Here is a 22,440-nt window from a genome sequence, read left to right as displayed (position 1 = left end):
GCAACAATGTCAAGTTTACATTCTCAGGCACACAGAATGAGAACATAAGCTAGGTAACATACTTTGGTGAGAGAGAGAAATGGAGAGAGACACAGAAAGAAAGACAGAGAGAGACAGAGATAAAGAATCAGAGACAGGCAGAGATAGAAAGACAGGCAGGAAAGCAGAGACAGAGATAAAGTGCCTTGGCTGGCACTGAAATGATTAGTTTTTCTACCAATTCAGTCACTTACTGTTCTTGTGTTTCTGTTCTAGAAGTGTAACTCTTGAAAGCTTATTAAGTCTGTAATCATTCTCACTCTGAAAGTTTATAAATTTTAAGTTACCACTTACAGAAATGACAGTTACCACAAATTGCATTAATACATTGGATAAGCCTGGGCATGTTTCTGCCTTGCTCCATTTTATTCTCCCCTTACAGTGCACATAGACCTATAACGCATATCTCCAAAGGCATTCACTTCTGACCTTGCATGGTGGGGAAATTGTGTTTCAAGCTGGGAGACTACATTTAACAGCCTCTGGACGCTAATGAGCATCAGTTGTCTATGCTGGATCCAGCTGCCCCTGGATTCAGCTGACCCTCCAGTGTGTAGGATCATAAAGTCCATGTCTTTGGTGTGCCTTTGGTTGGCTTGTTTTTGCCTACCACTTTCTTTCCAAACAAGCTTAAGTTCCATTGGTTTAACGAAGTCAAATGCCTATTTTATAGAAAATTTCTGACAATGTCCAGAATATGTTGATTCTCAACCAGTGTTGGCCATTCCTCTTGGCACTGTTGAAGTGAATACCAAAGCATAACAAAGTGAATGTGTGTAGTCTACTTCCACTTGACACCCTATATAGCTAATATAGTGTTTCAAAAAATGACATTGGCTACCCCCCTATTCTATCTTTATCTGTGATCTTTAAATATAGCTTAATATAGAGTTGAAATTATGTAAACCGATCTTTTTGTTCTGCCAAGGATTAAGTCATAGTGCAGTAAACAGAGAGTAAATAGAAGAATCTGCTGCCACGACTCAACACTGTTGAATTCTGTCTCTTTAGTGTTAAGGAAGAGGAAGAAATAACAAAAACACATAAAGAGGTGGAGCTGTGTTCTAGTGAACTCTAGAGAAGCAAATGTAGGTGGGTATTTGGCTAGCCTTTGCTGACCTCTTGCTTAGAGGGGTCTGCCCTGATTCAGTAAACCTTCCATAGGTCTTTATTCAGTCAGAGTAGTTAGTCCCTGTGGTGAGGATACCATTCTGCTCTACATCCAAGCACTTCAGGGTGGAAGAGGCTGCTGTGGTTATGGAAAAGGTATTCCCGGGATATTTGAAGAATTAGTAAAAGATAGACTATTCAAACCCATCTTGCATCATTCTCATATTGCTGAAGTTCTCTAGCTGTTTTGAATTTTCACTTATGATTCCACAGATAAATATTTTCCTTCACAGAAAGAAATAAAACAGATGAATGAGATTTTCACATGTGATCCATCACAACTTCCTGTTGTGTCATCTCAAGTTACTGGTTTTGTTCTCTTATGACTAGAAGCAACATGGTATAAAACTAATGAGTTTCAGCTGGGTGCCAGTGGCTCACACCTGTAATCCTAGCTACTCAGGAGGCTGAGATCTGAGGATCGTGGTTCAAAGCCAGCCCAGGCAGAAAAGTTCCCATGAGACTCATATCTCCAATTAATCACCCAAAAACCAGAAGTGGTGCTGTGGCTTAAAATAGTAGAGCACTAGCCTTGAGCAAAAGAGCTCAGGGACAGTACCCAGGCCCTGAGTTCAAGCCCCAGGAATGCAAAACAAAACAAAACAAACCTGAGTTTTAAACACAAAAAATGTAAGCTTATGAATATGCAATGATTATGGGTTAAGAAAGCAATTGTTATAGTTTGGGTCACCACAAAAAGCTGATCACAAAGCACATGTTCACTTCCATGTAGAGAGCCAGCCTGCCTTGGTCTTGTGATGAATTTTACCTCACTCTTCCCATCCTTGCAACTTCCAAAATTGTTCAAAAGCTAGTGAGGCAGCAGCTCTCACATCAGAAAGGATGACTTTTGAAAGAAATGGAAGACTGCATTTGCTTTTATGTCAATGAGAGAACATTCTCTTACCCTCCTCCTGTAAACAATGAATATAAATGTCACTGCTGATTATCTGTGCTTTTGCAAAAATAAAAATGAACAAACAAAAACCCTTAGGTCTGAGTCTATAGACAAGCCACGAGTAAGTGGTAGGCTTAGAAGTGATAAGAATCTGATACACAGCTGTGTGCATTTTTCTTCTGGTAGCATAGATGCCTTGCAACTTGCCTAGCATATGAGCCACACAGCCTAGCAAGAATATCATAGGCAATATCATAGGAAATAGCTACGATTATAGACTCTGTGACCAGACATTAATTCTTATACAGTGTCCATACCTGCTTTATTTCAAAGCATATTTAGTCTGTAAATGCAACTGTGGTAACTATATATACCTCTGGGGCACATGCTGAGACTCTACCAAACTAATATCTGAAATTCCTTGCTTCAGCCAGCAGTATTCCTTCATCTCTAAACTTACATGGGACTGTCCCTAGCTTACTGAATAGAGAAGGTCCTATTCAGTAAATCTCCCATAGGTCTGCTTCTCTCAGGGTAAAAGAGTCTGCTGTGGTTATGAGGAAGAAAATGGTCATTGTGACATTTCTAGATATATATGCCATCTACCACCAACAGCTTCACCCACTCTCTCAGTCTCCGTTTTCCTCCCTTCCCCACTTCTCAAAACAATCTAAACAGACTTCTCATCCTATTTTCATACATGCATACAAATCACATTTACTTCCTTCAACCAGTCCTTTGCCTTCTCTCCTCTAGCTGACACACACTATCCAGAAAATTCTGTTTAATTCTTTTGTCATCCATTTCTTTTTAGTGTATAATTGCACCCAAGCATTTTATCATCATTTCTTATATATGCATATATTAAATTTTAGTCAGCATAATCTCTTCTATTGCTCTTTTTCTTCAACCCTCCCTAGCACTTTGTGTTATGATATTCTTTTTAAATTACAGTTAAATCTCTGTGGATAGGGTCATCTACTTTGGGGAAATTCAATAAATATCTCTTGAATCAATAATGTGAAATTTGTCATTGAACTGTATACTTACTTGGCCCTAAAAAATATACCTACTCATAAATAGGCCTGATATAGCCTATATCAAAAAATCTAAAAAATTAGTCTTACAAGAAAACAGGCTACATAGCCATTGTAATGGAAGAGTCTTGCCTTTCCCTCAGATCTAACACTCAAAGTCCTCCTATTAGATTTTTTTTCCCCTCATGCTTCCTGTATTCAAGAAACTCTTGTAAAAACCTAGTCAGCTTGGCCCAGTTGCCATGGGAACAGATGCATGAGATATGGGTGGATGAGTAGAAAGGAAACAGGCAAGATGGAAGAAAGGATTTGGAGATGGAAAGTAGTAGATAAATTACATCTTATTAACAACTCCCTTTCCACAGACCCTTCATAGTATACTTGCTTGAAATTTTGTAAGCTCTGCCAAGAAAACACATTTCTTATTAGTCAGCTCATTAAAACAGTCAGATGTACTTGAGGTATTGATGATGTAAAAATTAAGATCACCTAATAAACACTTGAAACCTCATGGCCAGTAAATGGTGCTGTGACTACATGTTTTGCACAAAATCTTTTAAACTGAACTTTAATGAGAAGCAGTCTTCCCACATCAGGGTCATGTCTTGCCATTCCCTATGACCACTGACTTAATTGGAAGCAGAGGAACAGGGAAATGGCCAGAGGACAGTGGGAAAGGAAAGTGGAAGGTCACAAGGCAATTTATTAATCTAGCACTGAAGAACTGTTGAGAATTCACTGAAGTTGGAGTAGTCCCATAGTGAAGCTTCAGGATGAAGATGGGAGGAGGGAGAGAGAGAGGGAGAAATACAGTCATGTATACCAAATGTCTGCTTCATTTTCATTCCTGTGTTTTAGGAACTTATAATGTTACACCAAATGCAGCTTTCTTGGTTCTGCAGGCTAGAGGCTAGAAAACACATTCTAACCTTTAAGTAATAAAAAAAAAAAATGGGGTGTGAGGTTGCCTTTTCTAAAATACAATCTTCATGACTCTTCTAAGGAGAATTAATACAGAGAGAGAACATTACATAGGTCCTTGGAGGCAAAATACTATGAAGCTTAAATCAGATTTTCTGGTTCTAGCCCAGTGGACTTAGGCAGAGGCTGAAATTTGAAAAGCGCTTAAAGTGAAGCCAGAGGGACCCACACAGCAAAATGGAGGGTGTGTGGGCTGCATTCCACTGAAGTCAATGACTCATGAAACTGCCCACTAATATGAAGCTGGAAAGAGAAAGCCCAGGGCTAAGTTTAGCCATGAACAAGCTGTATGTGGTTTGTAAGTGGCAAGTGTCCATCCTAAAGGCAGTATAAAAAAAAAAAGCCTTTCTGTTCCTCTAAAAGAATGAAAGTTATGCTCCCACTGTTAGCTCTAGGGGTGATGACAGGAGGGTTGCCTTTTTTTTCCCCTAGGCAATAATAAGTTTTTGCTGGTATCTGAAAGAATCCATTTTGCTTCTTTAAGCTAATGTGATTTTCAGAAAAGATAGACATGCCAAAGCACCATGAGAGCCTAAATGACCTCTTGTGCAGGCCATTTCAAATGCTCCTAAAAAGTTGACAGTGTCAGTATGCCTGAAGGTGATAGCTTTATGAGAAAGTTAAAAGCTCTGGATTGTTTTACCTGATTTATTAGAGTACTATTTAAATCCAACGATTTGTGAGATTTTATTGAAACATATATGGATTGGTTTGTAAAGGGAGAAGTATAAATATTTTGCCCTTCCCTCTCTGTGTTCTCTTTTTTTTCTTTCTTTCTAACATTAAATGATAGTCCTTCTTGCTTTACTCTCAGGATTCCCGTTAAGGTCTCAAGATGATGGAAGATGACAATTGAGTTTAATTTGAATTGTTTTTCGTGATATACCCCATTGAAAGAAAAGTCAAGGTTTTTGATTCGGTAGTTTTCATTGCCTTTTCATTTCCCAAATTGGGAAATTGTCACAGGTTTATCCCATTAGGACTAAAACTGGAGAGCTGGAAACAAGGCTACACTTGGCTTTGTTCTCCTTTGTCAATTCATGGTCTTCTAGGTGTCAGGGGTTGAATATCTCTTCCAAAGGGAAGAAGGATCCTTCCTATTTCCCTTCAGCAAGCAGATAATGGAATAACTATGAGTGGGATTTTATTGCCAAATTCTTCTGCTCAAAAGAATGGATCACGCTCTTGGGCAGGAAAGAACAGAACAGACTTCAGCATGCCTTCAATTGTCTCTGTGTTTTCCCGCTGGATTTTCAAAGCCATCTTTCTTTCACCTGATGACCCAGAAGGGCAGGTGTGTTACAAGTCTCTTCTCTTAATGAGTCAAACACATACTTCTTTTATCCTGTAGGCTGCTGTGCTGTGTGCTGAGTTACCAGCTAGGATAAAATTTAGGGATGAAAGCCTGATCAATGGCCCAAATGCTTATGCTGTGTCCAGTCACTGCTATTTAGTCAAAATGATCTTTTGCTCTTATTTGCATTTAAAGAACCTTATGAAGATTGGTTTTTGATCATATAAGAAGCTTTCCTTAAATGAGACCCAAATCACAGAGATATTAATATTGTTTTATGATGACTTTCAGTTTCCCTATTTAATTCTGCACAGGTTGACCATATTCTGCTGTAGGAAGGAGGATTTCTCATTTGTTGTAGCAGTTCAATATAGTCTTTATACTGACAAACTACTCTGAAAAGTAATAATTCTAATTTTCTTTTACATGCTCAAAGCAAAATTGGATTCAATAATAAAAGACAACAGTTTCTAGAAAATACAAACAAACCTGCCTCCCCCAAGATTACTGGTACAAATGATTCCTTCTATTTGATGATACTGGTAAAAGCCCAAATTTTGAATATAATTATGAGGTACACCCTTTTTCTTTTTCTTTCATTTTTTTTCTTTTTTTAATGCTAAGGACTGAAGCTCAAACAAGCTCCCCTACTGTAATTTAGTATGAAATTTATTCTCACAACTAGTCACAGAAAGAGCTTACAACTTGCAAATAGGTATATGGGACCCTTGGTAGCATGGTTCTCAGTAAAGAAAAGCTTTGTTGTCTGAAATTTAGAATGAAAGGGACCCTTTTTGGCTATGTGTAAGTTGGGTGTGCCTTTGATAGCTATTTGGTATGGTTCTTTAGGGTCTAGATACAGCCAGCTAGGTGCTTCTTTCTCTGCAATACTGTTATCTTGCCCTTTGTTAACTGATGGAGGATTTAGATATTCCAGCCCCTACAGCATTTGCATTTGAATAATGCTGGGATTCTGTAAAACCAAAAAGCTTTCACTAGGCTAAAGAAAACCTGTATCTCTAACCAGTTTCCTTTTCATGGAATTAACCCCCATGTTGCAATAAAGACTATAGGCAGGGTTTGTTGTTGCTTTTTAAAAAAACTCATACTCCTATTTTTCTCTCTGTTCACCCACCAAATAAAACAAAAAGCCGAATAACTAATTCCAGAAATCATTAAATCTAACCTCTTTCTATTATTAGCTTAACACAGTTCTTCATTTGAAAATGTATTTACTGAAAGCACCCATACCAGAAGACCACACAGGTACAGTCACTTACAGGAGAAAGGCTTATTAGAAGGGCTGACAAGACCATCTCCCTTACCCGAGAAGGAGCAATATGGCACCTGTCCCTATTCAGGGGTATCCTTTTGACATTGGGGCTAGAGGCAGGAGGTACTCTGTGTGCTCAACTAGATCAGGGCAGAGACCCCTGGAGAGTTTGTGGGCAGGGTGGAGTTCAAGTCTGGGTGGGTGTTCCACTGATGCAGCTGGGGGCTAGAGATATAGCTGCTCCTGGGAAATGAAGTAGGAGGGGCTGAGGACCTGAGATGAAGAGCATGCTAACACTTACCAACTAAGATTGTATAAATTTGTCTTCAGTTGGCTCATATCCAGCTAGTGAAATTAGTGAGGGTAGTTCTACTTGGCTTCCACATAAAGCATGAGCTTTCAACTGGAATGAAGGATGGAGATTGGGAAATTAGCCATAGTGTCATAGTGCATGCAAAGCATTTAGGCACACACAAAAAACATAAATGTAATGGGACTGGTGGCTCATACCTGTAATCCTACTAAGTGCAAGTCTGAGATTCAGATGATCACGTTTCAAACCATCCTAAGCAGAAAATTCCTGAGACGCTATCTTCAAAATAACCAGCAGGGATATAGGTGTGGCTCAAATGATAGAACACCAGTCTAACAGAAAGTAAGAGATTAGGTCACCTTATCTGCGTAGTATATAAAATATTCGTGGCACTTCAACAAATAACTCTTAATTTTCTAAATTACCTGAGTTAATTGGAATTTGAAAAACACAGTTTTCTGAAGTTCAACATGTATAAAGAATAAAAAAAACACTTCTAGATTCAGGGTTGGGGGAGGCATTTTGTTTTCCTTTTTTCATTTGCTTTGAGTTTGTTTGACTGATTTGTTTTGGGGATTTGAGGGTATTTTTGTGGTTGTTTTCTTTTCCTTTTTCTTTACTGGTAATGTTTAGGCTTCATTTCAAAAGAAAAAGAAATAAAGAAGATGAGATAAATTGCTTAACTTGGCTGTAACTTGTATTCTGTGATAGTAACAATATTCTAGAATTTCATCTGTGTACTTGAAAGACCCCCTACTTCGGGTGTCCCCCAAATCAGGACCTCCCTGCCCCAAGCACCAGTCAGACGACACCAGATGCAAAGGCAAGAGGGTTTTATTTGGGCATGCCCAGGCTCCCAGGTGCAGGTGACCTCGAGATCCGCAAGGTTCGGGTCAGTGGCTGGGAGCCCCGAGCAGTCCTGGGGATGGTCCTTTTATGGGACCCCTCAGTCCGTTACAGTAGAGCCCGCGCTTTTTCAGCCAGTAAATTTAAAGTGTTACAACTAGGTCTGCACGCAGGCAGCCAATCCTTTTAAACAAATCATATGCCTTGGCCAATTACTGTTCTGATGGGGTCCCCCATGTGTTGTGTGTCTCCAGTCCTTGGTATGAGGAAGTGACCTTTATCGGAGTTAGCGCCTGTCCTTCGCTCACCAGGGGGGTTGGGGGGGGATTAGTTAGTAGGGTGTGGGCTTATTGATTAACTGGTGAGGTTAGTTATCAAAAGGGGAAGGGGAGTGTGGTAATATAATTTTCTTAGCAAAGCATGTTACAGAAGCCAGAAATAGCTTGGTTAAATACAAAACTTTGTTCCCCTAAAAAAAGAGGCTCAGGGCCTGGTTGGTTAGGGAGGGGGTCTTTCATACTGTTAAAATTTACATGTGTACTCAGTGCCTATGTACACAAGTATTATGAAGAGAAATGTCTCATATAGATTGGGGTTGGAATAGTTTTCAAAAAAGTTGTACTTTATTTACATACACATGCATACAATGAAATCATGTGCCTATGAGGAATAGCCCACTGCATTAGGATGTGTATATATGAATTTCTCTGTTCTATTCATTGCAGATATGATTGTATTACCTTACATAATTTTCCTCTAGGTATCTACTAAAATTAAGTTGAATTTGAAATATGTGTGTATTATATTGAGTGTGCTTGTGTAAAATTAAAAAGTAAATCTAAAACTTGCTTTGGGAAGCACATTTTACTTGCCACACTATATGCGGAGGCCTATGCTAAGAGAAAGTTTTATTTTTCTGTTTTTGATTTAGTTTCTTTAGCCTTAGGCGTCTGTTCCAATGGAGACATTTGCAGGACTTGTCAGAACCATGTGACTAAAATGTCATTCATTGTAAGAGTGTGCTCTGTAGGTATACCTAGAATGCCTCTCTCTTCCCAAGGGTTCATGAAAACGCTTAATATTGTGTTGAGACAAAAAGTCATCAATGTAAGGTATATTAAATAGGTAGGTTTCAGTAGGTAGCTGATGAAGAGAATACCACGCATTATTCAGTCAGGAAAATCAGTTTATTTACCAAACTGCTGTCCCTGCTGTGCATGGTAGAGAGGCATGGACAAAAGGGCAACCTACTCCTGGGCCAGAATTTATTTAGGCCTGGGACAGGAAGAGGTGTGGCCAGGTGGGGAAAAGGAATGGCCACACTGAATCCAGATGTGACCTCAAGGCCTGGGGACCCTCTGTAGGTCAGATGGGAGGCTTGACCAGAGGCAGCCCAGGATCAGATGTAGCAGAAGCAGAGGAGGTGGCTGCTTCCAGGTGTGCCAGATACTGGGTGGAAACTTAGCCAAGAGGTAGGGAGATATCTGCACAGAGCCTGCATGGCCCAGGGCAGACCTGACAATCGTCACATTCAAATCATACTCTTGGTGTTTCTCTTAGGGTTTTATTTTTGCATTTTTCTTATGATGTGATACCGTTGTGATACCCTTGAAGCGTAAAAGATCATCTGAATGTTAAATAAGAAGAAGATTGCAGAGGGCCTAAAAGAATGCAAAGAATAGGATTCAGCCACTTTGGGCATCTAAGTGCTTATTTTCAAATGCTGCACAAGCAGGAAGTTCAGTCTAATCTTTCAAGTAGCTATTGGCTAGAGACATCTCATTTAGGTTTTAAGACAACATAGGAGAAAGATTAGTACAGTGGCCTGCAGGCCAAATCCAGCCACCACCTGTTCTCCACAGCCATGAACTAAGAAGGGTTTTTCCATTTCTAAATGGTCAGGAAAACAAATCAAAAGAGGAGTAATGCTGTGAGACAGGTGGGAACTGCATGACAGTCATTTCAGTGATGCTCAATAAAGTTTTATTGGAACACAGCCACACCATTTGCATACTCATCACCTACTTGGCAGGGTAGAGTGGCATCCCAGGGGCCATCTAAAGTCCTCAAAGCCAAAAATATTTCCTGACTATAGAAACAGCTTGTCAATACATGGCATAAATTGTAGTCTTATTCTGGGTAAGCCCAGAATTAAGATCATAAGGACTCAAGTCCACTGACACAAGGCCATTGCCATTCAGTAGCAAATTAAAAAATATATAGATACTTAGTAAAGTTATCAGAAAGCTAGTTCTACTATTGCTCTTAAGTGCTATGATTGTTGTCTTTGAAACAATAGAGATCATAAAGACTTATTTACTCTTTCCATAAACAAGAGTGTAGCCATAGTGTGAGAGACTAGAGAGTTGTAAATACTTGGAGGTCAACATGAGGATGATTTGGATACATGGAGATAACTGTGATGCTCTGAGTCTTGGGAGGTAGAGAACTATGTAATCACGACACGCCCAAGGACATTGGAAGGTCCGTAAAACGCACATTAACCTGTAAGAAGCCAAGGCTCCCAGTATGCATCCTCCATCCTGGTTGTGCCTTCTGTTTCTACACTTGCAGAATGTCAGCAGGGGTGTTCAGTGGGGACCGAATATCCCCTCTAAACATCTTCCTGTGGCCAAGCAAGACGAACTTCTTACACAAAAGAACTTACTACATAAGAGGATTTTCTTTGACATTGATTTTGGGGGTGAAAATTTATTTTTCCCATTTTATTCATTTGGAATTGCTGTGTGTATGTAAGTGGGGGGGGTGAGGGGAGAGGGAGAGAGGTGAGCCTCAAGTGGTACAATGACAGAATTGAGTAAAGAGGCAAAGCAAGAGTGGGAGAGCCTGAGTTCAAGCCCCAGTACCAGCACATTATTTTTTAAGTTTGTCAGATCTTCTGAGTGCTCTTTTCTATATGAATTCATCTTGTGATTACATATCAGGGATGGTGGTAGAAATTAGTACTATCTTCAAAACAGGAATGTGTCTGCAAAACCTTTTCAACTCAGAATTTTCACCAGAGATGACATTTCTGTCCTTACTGTGAAAGTCCCTATGAGAAATGGTAACCTTTAATCCTTTGTGTTGTCTTAGTCTTCATCATAGTGAAGTTATTATCTAAAAGGTTACCTCTTTTTCCTACTGAATATACTGGTAGGAATCAATTACTCAGCTAATGGATGATGAATGAATACCTGTCATCATCATATGATAAATGCTATAGCAGATTCAGAAAATTATTAGATATGATCCTTAAGCATTAGGGATCTATAGTCAACTTGAGAAGACAAACTTCACATAAAAATACACATATAAATATATATGTAAAATAAAAACATTGTAGTCACTTGAATATTTAACCACTGCATAGAAATAGTTCAGGGAAGACATAAATCACTTTGTGGAAAGAGGAAATAAGAACTGAATCACATTGTAGGAGGATTATGTGATCTTAAAAACCAAAGCAAAGGGAGGAAGTATGCTTTCCTTATGAATAGAATAAAGCAGCTGAAAACAAGTAGCAGAGTGCCACCTACACCATAGCTAAAGGATAAAGGAAGAAACAAAAATGCATACTTAATTTTTACAGCTACTCTGAGGCCAAACCAAAGAAAGCCTAGTTAACATTATGAGAGTAGATATTTTATTATAGTTGGAATAGAACATACCATAATTAGTGAGTTTGGAGACAGAGTTTGGAGTACCATGGTTCAAGCCATAAAATGACAGAATATTGATTAAATGTAAATAGTGGGAATGGGGAAGGAGGGTGAAGCTGATTATTACATTAGAAAAGGAAACCACAGGGGGATTCATTCTATGTCCTAGTAGGAGAGTCTAGAAGGTTGTAAGTGCTAGGCTCCTTGTAGTTTAAAGGGGATTTGTTTAAAGGTATGAAAAATGGCATCAATTTCTAATTCAGTGAGTTGGAGGAGGTGGAAGGTTTGTATAATTAAAACAACACAAGATTATTTGAAGATCTATAACTAACTCACATTGACTTATAAGATTGGAAGTGCAGATTTAACACAGAGGAAGGAAAGATGAAGAAGATATCAAAGATAAAACCTTTACGTTCTCTATATTAACCAAGAGAGAGAAGAGTCAGGCACTTTTTCCCCAAACCAAAGATGTAGACTATGTCAAGCAGAGCCAAAAGGTAAGCACAGCACACACACACACACACACACACACACACACACACACACACACACACACACACACACACACACACACACACACACACAGATCAAAGAAGGAAGGACCAATACAAGATGTGGGAGACAAGGCTCTGGGGAATGTCCAAAGTACAGGTTAGTTTAGGATTAGGATTCAAACTAAACTGTCCCAGACCTGCCTGTATAACTTTCCATCCCTAAAGTAACAATATCAATTAAAGTTCACTTGAATATCATTATTGTGATGTTTGTTTCTTCATTTTCATCTGTGTTGTTTCATCCTACACAGGAATTTGTCTTACTTTGCTACGCAAAGCAGCCCCTCTGCTGTCATTTTGAACCTGTGGGAGGCTCGTCATCAGCACGATGGTGACCTTGACTCCCTGGCCTGTGCCCTGGAAGAGATTGGGAGGACACACACGAAACTCTCAAACATTACGGAATCACAGCTTGATGAAGCCGACTTCAACTACAGCAGGCAAAATGGACTCTAGTCTACTTCCTCCTGGGAAGTAGAGCGATGGCCAGCTTTGGGACATTTGCTTTAAATGGGAAAGAAAGAGGCAGCTGTCTGTGCAGTGGCATCTGAGGAAATCAGCCTTTATTTACAATCAGTGAGATTCCTTGTTTGAAGAAACTGAATTTAACATAGGTAAAACATGTTAATATGGAAAGGCATAAGCTCTGTTAAACTGGAGGAGCTCTTCTGTCTCCTCTAAATTTACACACAGGTGGACATTGGACAAAGTCCTCTGATTTGGAGTAGAAGGGAGGGCACAGCTAGCTAGAAGATGTTGTGAAAAGATGAGCTACAGTAAAGCTGCAAAGGCAAAGATTGATGAAGTGCATGTTTGGAAACAGGTTTTTAATGATGTACCCCTCAGGACCAGCTGATTCGGGTACCAGATGGCATCTATGATGTCAAGAATCAAATTGGCTTTTAGAAGTCAAACAGGGTTGCCAACCCATTGTTAGACTTCATCAGTGTCAAGAAAGGAGGGTCTTTAGAATTTAGAGAATATCACACCAGCACCAATTTCCTGTCTATACTAGCCAATTAATGGAGACAAGACCGAAAAATGAGTTAGACAACCAACTAGTTCTTACAGTATATTTCACTTTTTTTGTTTTTCTTACCATTCCTGGGGCTTAAACTCAGGGCCTGGGCACTGTCCCTGATCAAGGTGAGAGCTCTACCACTCGAGCCAAAGTTCCAATTCCAGCTTTTTGGTGGTTAATTGGAGATCAAGGTCTCACAGTGCCTGCCCTGGCTAGCTTCAACCCATCATCCTGAGATCTCAGCCTCTTGATTAGCTAGGATTACAGATGTGAGCCACTGGTATTGGCTTTCACATTCACTTTTTTCAGAGACAAGTCTGCTCATTTCTTCCCCTATTCCAAATCCAATGCAGTAGGTTTCAGAGAACATAGACTTTTCAATATGAAAATGTATTGCTTTTTACTTAATAAAGAAGGACCATCTCTATTCTACCTAAGCTGCTCAAATTACAGAGGGCTATTCAAACACAGCTTATTCTACAATATGGGGACAGAAGAAGCCAGGACAAGTCTAGGGATAAATATGAACTGCAGACCTCAAATAAGCTGTAGTTCTGGAAGACAAGCGTTGATTTAGTCCTCTAATACTTTTGTTTTAAAAGAACAATGAGTTTAAGTGTACTTTTCAATTTAGATTCTAGAAATTTTCTATTTTTTTAGTACTGCACAATCATCACAATATCTTACAGCAAAGCTATAAGACACACTTTTTTGCTTCTGGGAAATTAGCAGTTTGTGCACTTCATAATACTAAGTAAGTAGACCTCTACCAAAGTGTCCCAGAAACTGTACAAATTGTTTAGGGAGTATTCATGTTCCTAATACTGGCCAACCTCACCAACAATGCATTTTCCATAGAGCATTAACTCATAGTTGTTATTTTTATTATTTCTTTTTAAAAAGAAAGCAGTGATATTTGTAGAAAATTCAAGTTCACAGATAATTTATGAAGCTCATCTTTTACCTCATTTTAATTTAAAATATGATTCAGTCATATAAGAAGTCCGAGAAAGAAAAAATGAGAAAATATGTTCATCTTCTGGTAGACAATTTCATTAACTGTTCACAATCAGAACAACCAAAGTCAAGAATCTAGATTAACCACAAGGCAAACAGTCAGTTAATTAGACTTTGACTACAGTAGAATAAAAGTAGTCAGATACTAGGGGAGGTGAAAATACATGACAGTGGGAATATGATCAACTTTTTACAAAAATTTTAAATCCTGTGAGAGAAACAATGTTGTAAGTCTCCTTCATGTAGAAAAGACATAAAGATGGTTAAACTATGATTCCTTGGATGAGGCATTGAAAACACTTAAATGTGTTGGCTACTTTCTTAAACTTATGTGTGATACTTGTGGTCCCCTGTAGTTTAAGGCTTTGCTACATGTACTTCAAAAGCATTTTGCTTTTCTCAGGAACCAAAGGCTTATTATACAGAGGAAGCAAATCATTGTACAACTGTCAAGCATATTTTCAACATGCCACATCTAGATCAGGATAACACCTTTTTCCTAGTGATCTGGTCTTGTTCATTCTTCCTAGAAAAAGTGAGAAAGCATGAAAATGTAAATCACTTTACTTCATCGATAGCATGTGTAAAAGAAAGAGGTGGAAATAGATGGTCAGTCATTCTGAATAAACTGAAGAGTCGGTGGATTGGCATGGTTAGATGCAGAACAGATCTACAGTGACTCCTGGTAATAAACTGTTTCAAACTCATTGTAGAGCGCATATTAATGTCCATCCTGGAGGATCTTTGTTTTTAAGTCATCCTATTTTTTTCTTCTCTTCCCTTCCAATTGGCCTTATAATCTATTCATTTTAGTCTATGAATGCTTTGTAGATTTTTGGAAGGATTTTAAAATACTTTCAAATTAATAAAAAATTCAAGTGATTTTTCCCTTAGAATCAACATAGACTGCTTAATGGATGAAATGAGATTAATATTGATCCCTGAGTATCTGGAACTTGTTCCTCCATATTTTTTATATTGTTTATATCTTGTAATTATTTCTGTTATGGTAGGACAAGCATTTTATATAAATTTATTAAATAATGCAGTTAGTGCATATAAGGATTGCACATTGTCTTACAAGGCAGTTTCAAAGAGAACCCGCGATTAAGTTTTATAGACCAAGTTGGGGAAGAGAAATTGTGGTTCATATGAAATCTTAGTTCACACTTGAACTTACAGTAATACACTGTGACCTTCACCTTTTTCCACTGTAATATTTGTCTATCACAACAGAAATGCCCTTCTTAAAAGAGTCTGACTCATTAATCTAAGCACTTAATTTGGAAGTTACTGTTCTAGTACAAAATGTCCATAATTAAAAGGAGCCTTAAATACTTGGTAGATTTCTTAAAATTTTTACAAAATATCCCACTTAATTTAAATCTCTCAGTGCTTAAAGACATTTAAGTCTAATAATTATGCTTTAGACATCACTTATAATTATGCCACCCAAATGATACAATTCACAGCTTCACCAGACTGTAACATCATAATGTTAGTTTATTGATCTTACAACACTGCTTGTACATTTTTTACTGGTTTACATTAAAATCCTTTAAGCCAAAAAGGAAGTTTGCACTACGGATTTAAATGCAAACTTCATTACCAGTGCAGAAAGTCTCATAAAACTCATGTACTCCTACAAAAATTTTATTGGCCTTTTTGTAAGAGATGAAAAGGAATTGACACAGTTCTCTTTAAAGATGGGAACGTTTCTTGTACTATTTTTATCTCCAACATCAGAGGTGTAATCTTTTACCATGGTCTCTGTATTTTTCCTTCAGTTGGCCTTGAGAGGAAGTATTGAGTGAAAAAGCAGTACTCACATGGGGTTTTATTTAGATGAAAAATTCTGGATTGACTACAATCGTATTTCATAATAAACTTAATTCTCAACATGGGTATTGATGAACAAACGTAGACAATTAAACTAGTATAGCTGGCTTTAGACTGTCTTCTCAACTTGCCAACTCTGGTAAATTCACTTGTGAATTTCAAAACATTATAAAATCTTGGATATGATTTTCTTTTTCCTTGTAGCCATTTCCTCTTCAACTTCCTAGTGTCTCTGCCCTCTGTGAAAATATTGAATGATAGAGCTATCAGATGTGTTGAAGGTAATGTTCTCTGAGATTTCTGTTCTAGCTCTGTCTGTAAAGGTCACAGGAATCAGGAAGAAGCTGAGAAACATGCCTGTCTGGCCCATTGTGAGGCCCATTTCATTGTGTTTCCTCATGAAACATTGCAAATTTTGAATCCTTAGTAACTCCCATTGACTGGACTACATGTGACAGCCACATCAACTGGGAGAACAAAACATTGGCCTAGAGATGGTGACAAAATTTTATTAGCCCTTTGGTGTTTGTTACCATAGCGCTGTGTTTGAAAATTGATGCTTTAGCCAAAAGCTGAATGGCCACCGTTTCTGTAGTTTCCACTGTTTTGTCTGCATAGAATTTTTCTAAACTACAAGCAAAAGTGTATTTTGTCAAATGTCACAAAAAGTGAAGCTGTTACTAATCTAGATGTGTTGCATATTTTGTGTTTTTCTTTTCCAAACTCTTTCAAAAAGCTGCAGTGACAAAGCTGTTTGGCTGTATTGACAGCATGTGGTGTTTTTTGCAAAAGCAATTCTAGGATAGCCAGCGTCTACCGTGGACTTCTTCTATCCCCACTCCAGGGTCATCAACAAAACCAAAATGGCAATTTATACACCCTACTTTTCCCACAAGATAAGAGGGATGAAACCCAGACCTGGCTATTAGTCACTAGTGTGTAGTACTGTGATCTGAAGTAGGAACTTTAACTCACGTAGAATAATTGTGGTTTGTGAAGCAGCTACTCATTGCTTTTTCCTTTTGCTGTGAAGATCATGGATTTGGAATGTCTTCATGAGGTGGGCCTAAGACAGTAACATTTCAACTTCATGTCTTCTAACCCTCCCCTCATCTGAGCCCAAAGATTAAAAAAATAAAAAGGCAGTATACTTGATGGTTAGCCTAGAGCTTTAAAGAATCTTTGCCCTTTCCTCAATATTAAGTTCACTGGAGGTTATGCCTTTTTCTTTTCCCCCCAAAAAGATATAGCTTTGAATTATAAGCAGATGTTACTGAATTTGGCAGGTAGTTAATTGCATGAATAGAGATATATGTCAAAATATTTTTACAACAGGCATGATTACATTAAAAATGTCCTTTTATCTCAAATTTTGCTAGCCCTAAAAAAGCATCTCACTTATGTCAAACATATACCCAAATTCCAAAATTGGGCAAATCATACAATTCTCTTAAATTTTAATATCTATAGGAGGTAATGACTTCATTGTGGATCTGGGAAATCGTGAAAAGAGAATGTTATTGGAGAAGGCTGTATATGTGGAATACCATGTTTTATGAACCCTTTATTGATACACAAATTACAGCAAGAATTAGATCCAGTAATTCTAAGGTTCTGCCATTAGTACTGTCTGATGATGCTGAGACGTTACTAGGATGGAGCCATTATCAGAGAGAAACTGAAAATGTTCTTGGAGGTTTAGCTTCCATACAACCTACTCCCACTGGAAACTTCCATAGAAGGTGGGAAAAAACAGGCTGTCAGAATGTCTGGTCAGTAAAATAACTTTCTCCTTTTTTGAACTAGAAGAAAGACAGAGTTTCCATTTTTCACAATTGTCCGCAATTGGTTCATACACCCTCTGAAAGTCCTAGAAATATTGCAAAGTTAAACAGGTAGAGGTAAGCTTTCCTAACCCAAACTCAAAACAAACAAAAAAACCATGAGTAGTTGTTTACTTCCACTTCTGTATGGAAGAATTTAAGATATTTCATTTTGTTCTGTTTATTTGGGGAGGACACATAGGGGTATTCTTTCAAATGATTCATATCTCAAACCCATACTACTCTCAACTTTTATTTGATGTGTTCAAAGCCAAACAAAACTACAATAAACCACACACACACAAAAAAAGCTAAAAAGCAGGGCTGAACACTAAATTCGACATGAAGCTGAAGGAGCGAGCAAGCCAGAGGAGAGAGTTGGAATAAAGTATGGCCTTGGCTTCATACCACACTTTTTGTGCCTTGTATTATCAATGTAAATTCTGAATGTTGTACAGTAAATACTTGGATGGACTTCTTAGAGAAGGCTGCACTGGCTTCTTTTTCAGCACATGTACATATCTATAAATATATATACATATATATTTGGTAATGCCAAACAGCTGTGTTATATTGTACTGAACAAAATGGACGGTTTGGATGTTTTATGTAGAGTTTGCAAAAAAAAATAATTGGATGGTTACTGACTTTTCAAAATACATGTACAGGCGTAAATTACTGCATATCAGTTATTTATGAATAAAGAGTCTTTTATTGACATTTTAGGATACTCTGTGAGTGGAACTTTGAAATCTCAACTCATTTGTTTGCTTCCTGTTTGGTGTAGGATGGCCTCCACAAGCATACCTTTCAAATAGTTGTTGACAAAGTGAACCCAAGTCCCACTTGGGCCTCAAGAATGGGACTTTAGGACCAACTGAAAACAAAGAGTCTTACCTTCTAAATCCCTCCTAAACACACACATGGCCTTTTCTTTTAGAGATTATCACAGCTCAAATAACTGAAATACCGTCTACTTAGTCTTCTTAGTCTTCAGTTTATTTTACATTTTCTGACTCTATGTGAGAAAGGTAAGAAAAGGTTAGGTCTGCCTGGAGAACAGCCCCCTCCTGCAGCACACAGCCTTAGCAGAAATCACCTGCCTGAAAGCAGTAATGACCAATCACCTGACCGTGAATCAGCAAAGGACCCCAGATTTTGAGGTCACTTCCTCATCCAATGAAGTCACTTCCTCATCCAATGAGGTCACTTTCTGAACTGCCCTGGTCATGCCTCCTTCAGACAGTTAGTGGTTCTACAGGCTCTGAGCTCACTTCCTCATCTGCTGTGCTCACACCTCCTACCTTTTCCTATATAATCCCACTCATCCATATGCCCCTCTTTTTCTTCTTTTTCCTCTCTGCATGCCTCCTTCTCCTGCAGGCCGGCAGTTTGTTCTTCCCTGAATAAATTCTTTCTGCCAGAACCATGTGGTGGTCTCCTTCCAGCCCAGATACTATGCAAGTCATTTACAGCAAAGTTTATTATCAGCAAGCTGACAACGCTGTGACTTTCGAACTGGGTGCAATGCTTGTCTTTGTACAAATGGGGAATCTTTATAGGTCCAAAGGCTAGGTATGGAAAATTCCACTAGAGACATGAAGTACTCTGTAGTTGCAGCTGGGGCCAAAGATAGCGTGTAGTCATTGGTTGGAACAGTTGTGGTTAGGTGTAAGTGGAAAAGCATTCTGGTGCTGCAGCTATCAGGCACAGGGTTAGGAGTTAGCAATTGTAGTCAGGTCTAGTCTGGTCACCTGATTTTAGGGAAAGGGCTGAAGACCTAAGATGGAGGTTGTTAAGTCAATGGAGCTGATGCTACAGATCCACAGACATCCCCAGAGGGTCTCTGGTCAACTAACATCAATAGGGAGATAGCAAGAGGGGTCATCAACACACAATTGCCGTGTCCCATGGCCTATCTAACCTTGTGGCGTAGGCCAGGAGAGGATTCAGAACTTGGTGCCAAGATTTTTCTCCCTGAAAAAGGGAAAACAAACTCCAAGACCCCAACAAAGGGAAATGGTCACTCTCTCTAAAAGAAGGGCCAAATTGACTGCTGGTAGATGCAGAGAGAATGCTCAATCAAGGGAAATCACCTTAGCTGTCCTCTGGGTGGGTCAGAGACTGGCACAACCTCTAATTCCCAGAGGGAAGAGCAAAATCATTGGGGAAGACTTGATCCAACTCACAGCACCAACTCCAGTCCAGAAGACCATGAAGACACCAAGTCATGTACAACAAAGTTTATTGTCAGTAAGCTGATAAGGCTGTGACTTTCAGGCTGGGCACAAAAGGGATATCTTTTATAGGGCCAAGTTTTGGAGATGGAAAACTCCACTAGGGGCAGTTGGGGCCAAAGATAGCACATAGCCAGTTAAGGGTTTACTGATTGCAACGTTGCAGTTAGTTGTGCACGGAAGGCATTCTGGTGCTGCATCTAGAGGCTATCAGGCAGGGAGGTGATAGGAGTTAACAATTGCAATCTGTTCTGGACTGGTCACCTGATTTCAGGGAAAGTGCTGAGTATGTAAGATAGAGATGGTTAAGTCAAAGTGGAGGAGGACATACTAACATGATGAACCTGACATCTGAAACTGAGAACCCAGGAGGGGTTAGTATCAGGAGTCACTGGATCCCCTTCTCTCACTGAGGGTTAGTCCACCTCCTGACTTTCCCTCCTTGAACCCAAGCTGCTAAAAGCCAAAGGAACCCCACCACTGTCTTTTTCACCTTTGCTGGCTATGCATCCACCACACCATCTCCTCTCTATGTCTGGTCAGTGACTCCTGTCTACAGGCCTCTGCTGTCTTTTTCAACATGGTATAATGCCAGAAGCATCACCATTCCATTTTGGCCAGTCTTCTCATTTTGGTGTTGCCTGAACAGAGAATTTGACTCTCAGTTCTCAGGGACACTCCCTATACACACCTCCTCTAGGACTCCTTCCTTCTATGTCCTTCAGCACTCACTGCCCGCCCCCCACATCCTCACTAACTTCCTCCATGTGTTTCTTATTCCAATGGGGTCCCATCAATATCTCCAGAGCCAGGACACTCCCTTGGGATGTCTTCTTCACTCTTTAGATATTCTCCTATTGAAGCCAAAATGCCTTATAGGCTAGAAAATTGATCTCAATGGCCCCAAATTTTGTCTTGTGCACTTGAGAGTTAGACACAGTCTGGGTCCTGAGGACCTGCCCCCCTACCTCCCTTCTAGGTTCCCTCTGGAAGACTAGCAGTTTGGTGCTTCTAAATTTGGCCTCAGTATCAATTGGAAAATCACAAACTTTAAAAACTTAACTGCTGGGCTGGGAAGTTGGCTCAGTGGTAGAGCGCTTGCCTTGCATGCCTGTGGCCCTGGGTTCGATTCCTCAGCACCACATAAGCAAAAAGAAAAAACCCGGAAGTGGCGCTGTGACTCAAGTGGTAGAGTGCTAGCCTTGAGCTGAAGAGCTGAGGGACAGCACCCAGGCCCAGAGTTCAGGCCCCACGACCGGATCCCCCCCCAAAAAATTAACTGCTTATAGATTCAGTTTTAGCACCAACTGGATAATTGTAATCACTGCCCTGAATACAGCACCTTTGACTGCACAATATTGCAGGATTTGAACAATTTCTTCCAAAGCAATGGTAAATGGTCAGAGTTTTAATATGTTCCAGTTTTCTTTGCTCTCCTTGCTTGTCCTTCTCTGTCTCTAAGCAAACTCTCAACCTTCACCTCTGTGCCTCCAAGCCATCTCTAGAAAGGTAATATCCCTTGTCTTGTAAATCAATCTCTCTCTCTCTCTCTCTCTCTCTCTCTCTCTCTCTCTCTCTCTCTCTCCCTCCCTCCCCCCCTTCTCTCTGCTTGTGCCCTTGAGAGTACAATGCAAGCTGGGGACACATTTTAGGTTCCCTCTTGAAGGCTAGTCATCTAGTTTTGAATTCTCTTAGCTAAAACTGTCTCTCTCTCTTTCCTTGAGAGCACCCACACTTTGTTAGAATGTTCCCCTTCCTTCTACTGTTTGTGTATCCTCTAATAATATTTTTTCCAGTTTTTATTGTGCAGCCTCTGTGTCATGAGACTTCTTTCATATTTCATCCTTGTAAGATTTCTTTCAGATTTCATCCAAATACACATATGTGTTCACCACCATCTCTGCCCTTTGTGAGCAAGAAGTAGCCAAAGAATCAGTACCCTTTTATAACTGTCAGAGGCTGGAATATTACATCTGCCTGGAATAACAGCTCCCCGTGATCACACACACACACACACACACACACACACACACACACACACACACACACACTTCCTCTTTGTGAAAGACAGCACATAGCCTTAACTGGAATCACCTGCCTGAAACCAGAGATTACCTGATTGTGAGGTCACTTCCTCATCAAATGAGGTCATTACATGAGGTCACTTCCTGAACTGCTCCAGTCATGCCTCCATTGGGGAGGGAGAGGTTCCCAGTCTCTGAGATCCCTTCTGTATCTGCTGTGGTTATGCCTCCTCCCCTACCTAGTCACAAGATGTTAATCAGATGTTAGGTTTGCTGAAAGGAGACTACCACATGGTTCAGGCAGAGAAGAGTTTACTGAGGAAAGAACAAACCGCCAGCCTGTGCAAGATAGGGGTGTGCAAGAAAAGAAGAGAAGAAAAAGAGAGACTTATGGGTGAGTGGGATTATA

General features: G+C 39.5%; 1 protein-coding gene across 3 annotated transcripts in view; it reads left to right on the top strand.

Moving 5' to 3' along the window:
- Positions 1-18,469, top strand: part of Unc5d (unc-5 netrin receptor D) — a 586,279-nt gene extending 567,810 nt beyond the window's left edge. For all 3 annotated transcript variants that reach the window (XM_070016201.1, XM_070016202.1, XM_070016200.1), the window contains one exon: positions 12,322-18,469. In XM_070016201.1, the coding sequence (XP_069872302.1) occupies positions 12,322-12,526 (205 nt within the window). In that variant the 3' untranslated portion in view covers positions 12,527-18,469. The remainder of the gene's footprint in view (positions 1-12,321) is intronic.
- Positions 18,470-22,440: the final 3,971 nt, after the last annotated feature.

Source organism: Dipodomys merriami, unplaced genomic scaffold, assembly GCF_024711535.1.
Source record: "Dipodomys merriami isolate MVZ:Mamm:240054 unplaced genomic scaffold, mDipMer1.0.p SCAF_12, whole genome shotgun sequence".
Classification (NCBI taxonomy): Eukaryota; Metazoa; Chordata; class Mammalia; order Rodentia; family Heteromyidae; genus Dipodomys; species Dipodomys merriami.
This window is presented reverse-complemented; position numbering and strand designations above follow the sequence as displayed.